At 33.3% G+C, this 13,458-nt stretch overlaps 1 protein-coding gene across 2 annotated transcripts in view; it reads right to left on the bottom strand.

The window, feature by feature from the left end:
- The window catches only part of Uaca (uveal autoantigen with coiled-coil domains and ankyrin repeats), a 99,501-nt gene that overhangs the window by 21,619 nt on the left and 64,424 nt on the right, over positions 1-13,458 (bottom strand). For both annotated transcript variants that reach the window (XM_047540958.1, XM_047540959.1), the window contains exons 4-11: positions 13,266-13,330; positions 12,452-12,509; positions 8,258-8,328; positions 8,063-8,169; positions 5,773-5,954; positions 4,632-4,669; positions 1,469-1,537; positions 155-262 (exon numbers count right to left, since the gene is read on the bottom strand). In XM_047540958.1, the coding sequence (XP_047396914.1) occupies positions 155-262; positions 1,469-1,537; positions 4,632-4,669; positions 5,773-5,954; positions 8,063-8,169; positions 8,258-8,328; positions 12,452-12,509; positions 13,266-13,330 (698 nt within the window). The remainder of the gene's footprint in view (positions 1-154; positions 263-1,468; positions 1,538-4,631; positions 4,670-5,772; positions 5,955-8,062; positions 8,170-8,257; positions 8,329-12,451; positions 12,510-13,265; positions 13,331-13,458) is intronic.

The following is a 13,458-nucleotide window of genomic DNA, read 5'->3' as shown; positions in this document are numbered from 1 at the left end:
GCTTGGACCCTAGTAAGACACAACTCTCCTCAGGATAATGATCTGATTTTACCTTCTTTAGCACTGTGACCTGAAGTGACAGGCAATTGGTGATGATGAGTATAGGGAGTAAAACAGTTTTCAGATTTTTAAAAATACTATGTAAAGTATTTACCTCATTCAGCTGTAATTGTAAACCATTGACTTTATCCAATAGTATCCTTTGTTCTTGCTGAATTTTTCTCAACCGCTCTTTCAGATCTTCATTTTCAATCTCCAGATCCTTAATAGAGAAAACGGATAAAAGAGTAATTCTTCTAAAAGAAAATTTAAAAAGCAGTTCATTATCACACAGATACACACATATATAAAACAGATTTAAGTTCAAATGATAACAATTTCAATGACAATGACACTCAAAATCTAAAGATAAGTAATAAAATTACTGTCCAATGAAAATAAATACAAGTATATTAAAGAGAGTAACTAATCATGATTTCAACAAATGAAAAATAAAAGTAACACCTGGAAACAGAATATAGCAGAATATACATACCACTTTTAACTTTTGCTTAAGAACTCCCAAGTTTTGGGTGCAGTGGTGCACACCTGTAATCCCAGTCACTAGGGAGTCTGAAGCAGGAGGACTGCAAATTCAAAGCCAGCCTCAGCAACTTAGTGAGACCCTAAGCAACTCAGCAAGACCCTGTCTCTAAAAAAAATATAAAAAGGGCTGGGTTGTTGCTCAGAGGTTAAGAGCCTCTGGGTTCAATCCTCAGTACCAAAATTAATCCCCCCTAAAAAACTCCAGAGTCTGAGGCCATTCTAATGCTTCTGTTAAATGAATCATTTCAGGCCCTGATAAAACATGAAAGATTCCTACTTAAGTCACAGTCCACTTTATCAACACTACATAGAAATCCAAATAAAGTGCTTTTATTTTATATTGAATTTAGCTATTCAATTTATAATTTAATGGTGTTCCAGTAATAAACTAAGTATGAGTTCTTCCTTCTACATAATCCACTTAATAATTACTCTGGAAAACTTTGACCAACATAAAAGGTGAAAGTGCTGAATAGTTAAACAAAATTATTTTTCTTAATCAAAATTAAAAATTTACATTGTCATTACTTTTATTATCATAATTAATTTTCCAACATGAACATAAATGTATGGTTTACAAGACATGTAAATCAAAAAAGTTATATCAAGGAGCTAAGTTATTTGCTTTTCTAGTGTACACTGAAACAATATTTTCTATACTATACTTCTAATGCTATAAACTTTAGTTATTTAATATGGACCCAAACACTCATAACATTAACAAAGTTAATTCTTGAAGAGCAAGCAAATAGTCATAAACCATAATAAACTTCCCTTCTTTTCCCCATTCATTTCACCTGTGTCTCTTGTTCCCACTTTTCCCCATCCTACTACAAACAACACTGAAATTCTTTTGAAAGATACTAAATTTTTTTCTTTTTACCTGAATGTTTTGATGCTCCCTCTGATTTGACTTTATGTTTATTTCATCTTGCATGTGTGTCAAATTTCGCTGGGTAAAACATTAAAAAAAGACAAGTTAACAAGTATAAGAATACAGAAAAGTATATTTTCCTCAGTAGACAATACACCCAACAAGTGAATTTCAGTTCATTCAACATTAAATTTTGCTGTATATAACACAAGGTGGCAGTATTTCCACTTAAAACCCCCAAATGGAAAGCATCTTTAAGGATAGAGGCTTTAAATAAATCAAGTATTATTTAAAACACTAACAATTTTTTAAGCTTATAAAGATTTATTTTAACTAAACTCACAGAATTTAAAAAAGAAAAAAATTTGTACTAGACACTATGAGTGTACTATAAAGCATAATATACCACTTCAAAGGAAGAATTTAGTTTAGTTTTGTTTTTTTTTAAGATGGGGAGAAGAAACCACATTAAGTTTGAAAGACAATATGGAGATTATTTCCTTTTCTGAGCACTGCTAAAACAAAGTATCAGATGCATGTTAAGAAGAGACGTATCTGCTGACTTGGGATATATAAAAGATCTCTAATTAACTCAGCTGGGTATATGTTCCATTTCTGTACACTTACAGCTTTGGGGAACTTTATTCCAATTTGGAGATTTGCTTTAACAAAATCACAACATAATAATTAAGCAAGAGAACAAATAACCTCCTCTAAAAAAAATCCAAATTGGTCTTTAAATCTGCATAAAAACTAATTTAAAACATCTCTCTTAAAGTTTTTTTTTAAACTACTACTTTAGTTCACCAGGATAATTTTTCATGTTTTATATTACTTGTTTGTTTAACCAAGTTATTCAACTACCATTATAATGAGTTTAGATGTAGAATTCAGGGACAGATCCCATTAAAAAGATATTGTATAGCCACAACTTCCAAAATATGTTTCTAGTTTCATTCATCCTACCAAAGGACTGTTCTTCATGCGGCATTTGACATTTATTAACTGCTCACTACATGATACCACTCTTACTTTTTTGTTTGTTTTTGAGACACAATTCACTATGTTGCCCAGGCCAATCTCAAACTCTCAAAATCACTGTGCTGCCCAGGCTCAATCAATCCTTCTCCCTCTGGTTCTGCAAGTAGTTGGGACGACAGGTGCGCACTATGGCTTCTGGCTCATCAAAGATCCCTCATTTGCAGCCCTCCCCTCAGAATCCACACCCGCTTCCTCCACTCCCTAACCCACCCAGCTCAGACAGACTAAGTCAATTCCATCCAAGAAGACCCAGCTTCCAGACAAAGCCTTCTTAGCACACAAAGAGCACCTTCCTTGCCCTTCCATCTCCATGAGGCAGTGACCCAGGCACCACTGATAGCTCATATCCTGCCTTCTGCAAGCTGTTGGTCTTCAGAAGATGTATGTTCGAAGTCCTTACCATCCAAAGTCCTTAATACAGCACTGGTTACTTTGCCAGTCTCTTCTCCTCCCTCCTCCGTGGTGTACATTGCAGTCCTGCCACCCTGAGCTTCTGTCCCACAGGTGAGCTAAACACACTCCTCTCATCAAGGGCTTGGAACTTGCCTCCCCCTCAGTCTGTGAGCTTCTCCCAGAGGCCCCATCCTCTCCATTTTCATCCCTTAATACTGTTTCCTTCATAGCTTCTGCTCTGATGCTACTGGTCATTTGTTTATTGTTCATCTCTCTCAATAACCTGGGACCTGCATGGGGGCAACAACTTTGCATATAACAACATCCCCGCACTTAGAACAGTAACTGGCATACTGTAGGTGTTCAGTAGGTATTTGTTGCTCAAACAACAAAGTCTTCCTTTTACAACTATATTGTAGGTTTTTTTTTTTTTTTTTTTTTTTTTTTTTTTTTTTTTTTTATAATAGGGACTACGTGAACCTGCACAACACCAAATTCTGGTTTTGGTAGATATTCTTTAATTATATTCAATAAATACTGGAAACAGAAATTAGGAGTCATTTTGACTTACCACTCCTAGTAGAACACTAACTCCTTGTGTTCACTTAGAAATCCTCAGAGCACTGAGCAGAGAACTGTTCCCATATAAATATTCAATAATTTATTTTAAATAACTGTACATTTCAGAACTCATTTTTCTCTTATTCTATGCAATGGCTGGAATAGACACAAGAGTATACTTTTTATCTCACTCTCCTCCTACTTAGGTTATCTGAGAAACAGGGAGAAGGTTGATGGAAAAGAAAGTATCAACAGACATGACTCATGCATGAACATGTTACTTAATTCTGATGGTTTGAAAAGGAAAACAAGCTTTAATAAAGCTTTCAGTTTGAGGTGAGAGGTAGAGATAATGGTGCAGAATGATGAGAATTGCTCAGAAGGTACCTGATTACTTTTTCTTCAGGGTTTGGAAGTGCCCAGGTTCCTCTCACTAGAGAAAAGCTGAAAGCCTGGAAGGGAACAGCCAGCAGAAGAGGAAAGCTGCCTACACTAGCTCTGGAGCCAGAGTGCCATAAACCACCCCACGTCAACTCAAAAAGGTGAGAGGAAAACATAAGACATTTACTCAGGACACAAAACCAGGGTTAAACTGTGATATGTTAATTGGTTAGTATAAAGTATGAATTGTTTCATGTGTTAGATTATTTTTTAAAGTCCTCCATTAAGTACACATAGAAAAAAGACTTTTAGAAATGGGAAGATCTGTTATTAACAGTGGTATTGAAATCACAATAGATAATCAGTTTTTAACTATTTTCTTCAGTTCTTATTGCACTAGAAGAATTTTCCCAAATCAGTACAGATTGGCTCTCTTGTTGAGAGAGGGTGGAAAATGCCTATGATCTGCCAAGCTAAATTCATCATTTAATAATCTCAGTAAGGTGGAATATCGTATACTTGGAATTAAATGCCCCAATCAGGAGACTTTATGCTCCACTGGATACACTTATTATGATTACGATCCACTGTCTCAGGTTGAGTGATAGTATCTTAATACAATAGGACCTCATGACCTTAATACTAGGTTCTATATTATGGGCATGATAAACTGAGGAGAGAGAGAGAGCATGCATTTAACTCAAAATAGTTATGTATAATCATTAATCAGTTTTACTAAGCACTTTACTTAAATTGCACAATACCAACAATTTTAAAAATTAAAATTAAGATCTACCTGTTGCAGAGATGGTCCTTTTTTCCAAAGTTCTCTCCCTAAAGATTTAAAGAGAGAAAAACAGTGGAACAGCAGGGTATTATGCCTCCCTTACTATACCACTCAATTAATATTAAATACATAAATTTTAGTTTTCTCTAAAACTCACTACTTTTTAGTTTTATTTCCAAAACTCATGCTTAAAACAACAGTAAAATAACATTTTTGCCAACCAAATTAGCAAAGGTTTTTATATGACAATATTTACATAACTTAAGCATCAACTTGTTAAACTATCCCAAAAGTTTGAAATCTGAATGTCTAAAATCTAGTGATTCAATATCTAAGAACTGATCTCAAGGGAATAATAAACATATGCCCAAAACACTTACATATAAGGACAAACCAGTGAAAAACTACATATACTTAGATACACCAAGAGAAAATCATCTTAATTAAAATAAGATGTATGTATATATTAATGTATGTATCCTATGCATTAATAATTTATACTAGAAAAAGAAAAAATTATGAGGGAAAAATTATAGAAAAAAGAGAAAGTCTTAAATATATATTACATAAAAAAGTAAGCTAGAACTCAGTGTTACAGGTGACCCCAATTTTATAGATAAGGAAAAGATTGGACAGATATGCTTCAAAATGTTAACAGAAGCTCCTCACTGGTAGGATGATTGTCTAACTTTATTCATTGTGCTTTTCTGTATTTTCCAACTTTTCTTTCATAAACAGAAAAACACTTGGCATAGGCATTTGATACACAACAGTTGAATGCTTTATATATACACGTTAAAATGTTTGTTTTTTCTTTAAAACTTCCTAAGTACAAAAATTAGGAGCTTCACTCCTTATCAAAATATTAATATATACAATTTTATGCATCAATTAAAAAATATTAGCAAAACACTTGAGTTGACTCTTCCTTTTCAGTTCTTGAACTAGTCCACAGCATATCAGGATTTATGATATAAACTACAAAACACTGCCTCAAAACAAATGGTTATGGTGTAAGTAAGCAAATCTATGGTACAGAGGGAGGGGAACCAACACCTGTTTATTAGTTTATTATTATTTATTATCTAAGTCTTTAAAAAGCTGCTCTTTCTTAGCCTGGACTTTTCTAGTTATAGAGAACTGCTAATACCTTTGCTGGTGTTTTCTGATGCAGTCTTCAGTAAGGTTAGAATGTCCAGATTGTCACCAATTCTTGCATAGTAAGAACTATCATGGCCAAGGGCATCCAGCAAGCTTACATCAGCACCATTTTTAATTAAGATTTCTACTGCATCTCTGCAACCATACTCACAACCAAGCATGAGAGCCGTTCTAAAAGGAAAGGGGAGGAAGAAGAGACCCTGGTGAAAATTCAAGGAAATATTTCAAATATATTCAGCCAGAGGCCTCCTTAAAACACCAGTACTACTTTAAGAGGTTATACTCACTACAGATACAGATTTTACTTTATTCTTTTATCTTGCACTTTAATTTCATCACGTTTATAAAAACATTTGCTTTTGTCTTTAGTTTGCAGGGCTTAAATCTTACGCTGTCTTATATACTTTAATTGCTTGTCACCAAACTAACCTAGTTTATTCCAGTTCATCAATGTGGTATAAATAAATAATTACCACAAAAATCTTCTACAACTAATACCGTCACCCGCCTCTGTTCAAAACTTAACTCGGTCTTTTCATAGACTGAACCACATCACACAAACTTCCCCGAAAAATCCTTTATCTTCCCAGAGAAGAATCAGATTCTGTTCCTGATTTCCTGTTTTAAAAAGGTTTGCTTCTCCTACAGGGAGGGCTTTCATGTCTTTAAGTTTCATTTAAAACTTGTCTCCTTAAAAAAAAAAAAAAAAAAAAAAAAAAAAACTTTCCTTGACTATTTCTACATTAACATAGACCATTCCTTTATTCTGCCATGAGAACCATCAGCACTTAAACATTTCACATATAGCACCAAATATTCATCATGCAACAATACAATTAATTGTCATGGAAATTTAAAAAGACCCTAAAAATTATTTTGTAAAATTGTTTTTACTGCTGAGGGAACCAACACCTAATGAAATAAAATGACTTATCCTGTATCTGTCTTCAATTGTGACTACTGAATTTCATAAGAAAACGTATTCTTGCCTTTACCATTCTATGTAAGCTCTTATATAATCAATACCCCCATAGTTGCTGGTATAAAATTCTATACAAAGTAGGCATTAACAAAGTTGTGTTATTAGAGTAAAAAAATGCCAAAGACAAAACAGAAAAACAACTTGAATACAGTATCAAAAACTAAAATTTTAAAACCATTTGTTGTCTATCTAGTCTATAAAACATCACTGTTGTATGTGTGTGTGTGTGTGTGTAAAATAAAAGAACTATTAAAATGTAAGGCATTATACATAAATCATCCAGATCATCCCTCTAGGATCCTGAATTTTAATTTTAGAATCAAATTTTATTAGGCATGCTTAGACAGATTATAGTATCTGCAAAAACAAATAATACAAGAATTCCACTTTCTTAATCACATTAATGATTTAATTGCTTAAGAATTTCCTCCTTTGAGATGTCTGCACAATAAAAACAATTATAGTTATAAAATCTGACATCTAAAGACTATTTTATTTGTCTTCTTTCAATGAACTATAAATAGGATACATGTTTAGAAGAATAAAATTAAATAAAAAGAACAATTTTATTAGTAATTATCTGTAAAATCCCAGAAACTTTGGCTATAAATTATTATAATAACCCAACTAATTAGGGGAGTGTATGTCAGAAATTTGCCATTGGAAAGTTTGTGACCATATATACACGAGAATTATAACAGCAAACACCATGATACACAAGAACCAGAGAAGAGAAAAGGTAGTTTATGAATGGAAATTATCAGAACAGATTAACTGGAATACACTCAAACACAGGGGGAAAGTATACTAAGGTAAGCTTAGGATGAAGAAATGAACCCATTTTCAGAGGAGATAGCACTGTGTCCTAACAGGCTAAGGAGAAAACACCTCAAGAAAATCTAATCTATCAAGCTTCACGATGTCCAAGAACCACTTGAAGAAACAGTCTGTAGATATAATTTTTTTTATTCCTCTGTATTTCTTATTCGTGGCCCATTTCATTACACATTTTTTTTTAAGTTTAAAATAACAGGGATGTACTTCCTTTTTCTTTCATTTCCCTAACCCAAATATAGGCCCTAATTGCTGCTTTTATTCAGCATTTATCCTGTCATTTCCCCCTATTTTCCTTTCCTTTATCCTTCAGCAGACTGAAGAAAAGTGAGGAGTGGATAATTCCAAAAAGAGCAAGCCAATGAAGAGCAGAGGAGGAAAGGAAAAGGCCAAGTCACAGCAGCAAGGTTTCAGAATCACTGTGCTTCCAGCTGCTACCTTGGAGCCAAAATAAAAGAATTACCTGTTTTGTTTGTCTCTGGAATTAATATCTGCCCCTCTATCTATCAGTAGTTGACATATTGTTGGCCTACACATCTGAGTAGCAAGAACAAGGGGTGTCCGCCCATCCTAAGCAACAAGAAAAATAAACCAGCATTAAGACAAGAAAGTTAGAATACATGAGATAAAATAAGAATAAAAACATAAACTGACTTACTATGTCTTTGGCATTCACAGAGGCCCCATGGTCACAAAGCAGCTGTATGCTAGAAGGACAGTCTGCCATTGCTTTGAGAAACAAAGGAAAATGATAAATGGTGAACATCTGTTAAGACACATGGTGCTTTTCTAGGTCCATATAAAGCAATATAGTTTTTCAGTTTCTACATTAGCAAGCTTTACATACATCACTCTCAGTGTAGCATTACAAGCACCAATTTTCTATTTTAAAATGGGTTAGATGAGATCATTTTATAACTTTTGGGATAATTTATTAGGATCAAGGAACTATTGTCATCCTTAAAGAAGACAAGAATATGCTACTAATCAAGGGCAGAACAGATAATAAAAACCAAACTTAAATTTTCTATTTATACCATATTTTTAAACATGGCTACAACTACCTTGTTCCTTGAAGTTAGCTAGTTTTTTTTTCTAGAATATTCATTTTTATAGTACAGTCACAGTGAGTAAAGGATAAACTATACAAATTCACATTTTCTTTTAAAAGCAGAGAATACAATGTCTGCCCTTAAAGATGCAAATTGGGTCATTTGCTTAAAATTGTAAAATCACATAATGCCACTTCTTGACTAACACTAGAATTCATATTTATATTGGGAAAAATTTTTTTGTTACATTGATAAATTAGGATTGTTTACACCCCTCATGAATTTTTTTCAAGGACTATGAGTACAAAAAGTACAAAGTCAATATTCTTTTTTTTTCCCCTTAGTGGAATTTAATAGAATCAAACAAAACATACATAAGAAAATGAAGTAAATTTTAATTTTTGTCTCTGAGCCAGCAAATTCTTTATTAAAATGAACAATTAACCTTAATAAAGAAATAAACTAAACTGAGTATTAAGTAATTCAGAAACTAAAATTTATAACTAGCCAGGTTCAACTATAATGAAAATTAAAAATGATAGGGTTAAAATAAATTGAACATGTAAAGTTAAGATTAAAGGTCCATGGCAGAGACTGTTAGCTGTTCACCCAACTTGAATCACCCTCCCTTCCATGATAATAAAGTTGTATTGAGCACATAGTGACTCACCTAATGACTAAAATTTCCAATCCCCCCACAGCCAAGTGTGGCCATGTGACTTTGATCTTGTCTATGAAATATGACAGGAGTGATGTGTGTCCCTTCCCAGTCTAGACCTTGAAAGACAAGTGATGCCTTCCTCTACAATGTTTTCCCTTCCTGTGACCTGGAACACAGAGGTACCTGCTTCCAGCTTCAGTCTTAAAGTTAAGAATAACTCTAGAAGGTGGTAGATCTGCAAAATACAAGATATCTGGGTTCCTAAATGATCCTATGGTATTAGCCAATCTGAACATCAGGTCTGCAAAATGAAAGTCTGTACTTCTTTTAAAGTCAATATTAATGTTATTTTGTGGTTTGTTATAGCAGCTTAGCCTTAGCAATAAGACAAAAATTACTATCAAGTGGGTTGCTATTATAACAAATACCTAAAATAAATGGAACAGGTTGGATACTATGTGGGGAGCTAACATATTTCAGGCTAGAAATATGTTGAATTTCTTATGCTGTGACAAAATATTTTATACAGTTATTGTCTAAGATAATTTAGAAGGTACACCATGTGATTATGAAGGCTTTTTTTGGCTGGGCAATAGAAAAGAGTCATACAAGTAGGATATTAGTACATTTTAGCAGCAGCTTACTCTTTAAAGGAACAGATGAGCTTAGGCAACAATTAGTGTGTGAACTGAGATAAAGGAAATAGACAGTATTGAGATATTTTAGACTTCACAAGTGTGGCAAATTGTTTCTCTATACCAAACCACACAATATAAAATCATTGTTGCTTACAACTGTTCTCAAAGGACTTATAGTAAGGGGGGAGGAAAAAAGGAGGAAAAACAAAAGATTAAAGATTAGATTGAGGATGTTATACTAACATTCAGGACTATTATTTCAGATGGCTTTAAAATAAGTAGTCATTAAAATGAGGTAAAAAATCCTGAGTCTAGAAATAAAGACAAGAAATAAAGGAGGGTTAAGAACCATATGTCCAAAACATAACTTTGGATATAGTACTTGGTATACAAATGGTTGGCAACACACAGACCAGAAACCAACCAAGATTTTGAGGGAATTGTCCTAGTCAAAACTGCAAAAGTCCAGTCAACTGAAACTCAATTGTTCCAAACTTAATCTCCTTCCACAAAGGGCAACTTTCTCCAATAACCAAGTTATCTGTAAAGACTTGGAGGAAAATGGACAAGTAATACTCTCCCAAAAGGCATCCCAGGAACCACAGAGAGCAATGGATAAGGAAGTTCTCCCAGAAAACAGAAGGGGAAGGTGGCAGCAGTCAGTAGAACAAATCAAGAAACTGAACCCTAGGATCTCAGCAGGAAGTCTTTTTCAAGTTCTGCTCAGCAGGATTTGATTATTAACTAGTCAGGGCTGTGAGCTCCTGTTCTCTACTTCCAAACAGGTGTTCTTGCCTTCATTCTATATTGTAAAGAGATATCTTCCATTTGAATTTATAGATTGCTGGACTACCAAGTGTTACCTCAGAGACAGAAAGATAAAACTGTTGTGACATACAGAAATCCTGGACTTTGAGCTAGAAGCCAAAGAACTAATTTATGTATTCTTGCCCTTGAGACAGGGATGAAGGGTCCTATGCCTGGGGAGTAGGGTCTACAGAAGTATCTGGAAGACAGAGTTAGACAGCAGCAGAAATTGCAATTTTACCAAAATCTGTTCTCCTCTTCTCTACTATGTAATAACTTGACTAGTCATCTAGAAACTATTTGTGAGCCCCTTTTATAGATAAAAACAGCCACCTGGCTTTGCTTTTATCAGGAGAATATGAATCACTTCTAAGACTGGGTCTTAGACTTTGGGCATGTGGTCCACTCATGTTCCCTTTCCATTCACTGCTAGTCCCCCACAGACATGACTATAACTGCTTCAACCACACAGTTGAGGGAGATATCCAGAAGACAGAGTAGCAACAAGATGGGAAGAATTCAGTACAGGAATGACCATGAGTCACCGTGCCAACCTATACCACACTTGAAAAGTTTTTTTTTTTTATTTTAAGAAGCTAATATTGGAGTTCTTTTGGTAAAGCAAAAGATCTCCATACTACCAATAAATGTATTCAACAAATAATAAGATTTCAATTGATCAGGTGTTACCAGTTCTAAATAAAGGGGATAAAATTCATAGTAACTCACAGGCTCACTGTGAGGCTCAAATGATAATGTACATGAAAACGCTTTGCAAATAATATCATTCTATGTAAAAATAAAAGAAGAAAATGCATCAAGTGAGAAAAATAGAAAAGCACCTAAAATGCAAAAAAGAAAAAGTGAAAGAAAATTAAGGTATAAAAAATTGCAGGAAATTGAAGTGCATCTTTAATGTAGACCACTTTAAGTCATGCAAATATTCCCTACACATGAAAAGAGAAGGTAGATTACTTTATTTCCTTCCAGTAAACTATAGGAATTTCAGACTTAGAAGAATTAGGCAAGAAGTCAAGCTATCTTTTACTCCAAAAATGCATAAACGTCTAACTTTTTCAATGTATTTTTTTATGATACCTAAAAAATAATTCACACGAGTTTGACACATAAGTGTGAATAATAAATATGTGAGATTACTAGTAATTTCTTTATATATAGCACATTACAGCGATATGAAATTCAGCACTGACACCTCTAAATCAAAACAACCACCATCATTATTTTAAGCACTGTTTATGATTTAATTATAACCATTTATTGTAATAGTATTATTAACTTTATTTTCCAAGTGAGAAAAATAAGGTTTAGACATGCTGATTAGGTAGATAGAACTTTAGAAATAAAAGTCTTTCCTCCTTCCAATTTATCTTACCAATTCCCAAACACACACACACACACACACACACACACACACACACACACAATACAGCAGGATATGCCATATTTATCTTTGTGTCTTTACTAGCTAGAAAACTGGCCTGTAAATAATTATTGAATCAATCTTTTCAAACTATACAACCTAATAAATTTCAAATTTGATTATATACAAAAATGTATAACTTTCCTTGTTTCACCATGAATTATACCAATATATACATGTTAAAACCTTGACATTACTTTAAATGACTAGCTGTTTTAACAAACACTTGTGTCCACATGAAACCTTTGCTTACCTGCATCATGAAGTGCAGTTCTTCCCTGCAGGTCTACATGTTCGGTAGGACAATTGTACTGTTAAGACACAGAAACTTGGTGATCTGAGACGGTTTTGTTTTAAAATTCAATATCCAGACTCAAATGAACAGCTGTTATTTAATCTTAAAATATTCCACATATCAAAGAAACTTAAGACTTTTAGACAATCTAGCAAATATTTTGACATGAAACAAATATAATAACATGATATGACTGTAAATTTAACAGTATTTCACCACATGGGAAACATATGGTATATTACAATAGCATGGAATATTGAAAATACATGATTTTTTCAGTGAGATTTAAAACAAACTACTAAATAAGGACAAATCGATTCTGCTGTGAAATTTAGTGGTGGACCCATTGACTAAAACCTAAATTCAGTCAACTAGTTCATAGAATTTTTTGGTTGCCTGATTAAAAGTTTAATAATGTTAATATTATGTAGTCAAAGTTATCTACATTTGTATAGAAATACATAAATCCTATCCTCTATCCCTTTATGTTAGGCCATATCTAGACAAGAGAAAATTGCTATCTCCAACTAATGTCAACAGGAAGGTCAAGTCTTTGTTATTTATTTTTAATACACTGAGTTATGCAATTCACTTCCTTTAAAGTTTTTATTCTTTATTGTTCACATTCCTTCACAAATGATGGAAAAATATCATGTAAGCTAAGAGTCAAAGTTAGCCTACTATTTTCTTTGAACTCAAATTCCAAAATACATTAAAAACATTTATATTTTTAGTCAAATAATAAAACTAAAGTTTTAACCACTTCTACTACCTGTAGAAGTTTTTGCAGGCACAATGCATGTCCATACTTAGCAGCCAGATGAAGAGCATTTCTCCCTAAAAAAGAAATTATGTGAAGGATTATTTCCTTCATACATTAATTTTTAGAGAAATGATTATTCCAAAATTAATGGACAGGATACTTAATTTGTAAGCAGGTTTTCAGTTACTATGATTTTTCATTT

This window comes from Sciurus carolinensis, chromosome 2, assembly GCF_902686445.1.
Source record: "Sciurus carolinensis chromosome 2, mSciCar1.2, whole genome shotgun sequence".
In the NCBI taxonomy this organism is placed as follows: Eukaryota; Metazoa; Chordata; class Mammalia; order Rodentia; family Sciuridae; genus Sciurus; species Sciurus carolinensis.
This window is presented reverse-complemented; position numbering and strand designations above follow the sequence as displayed.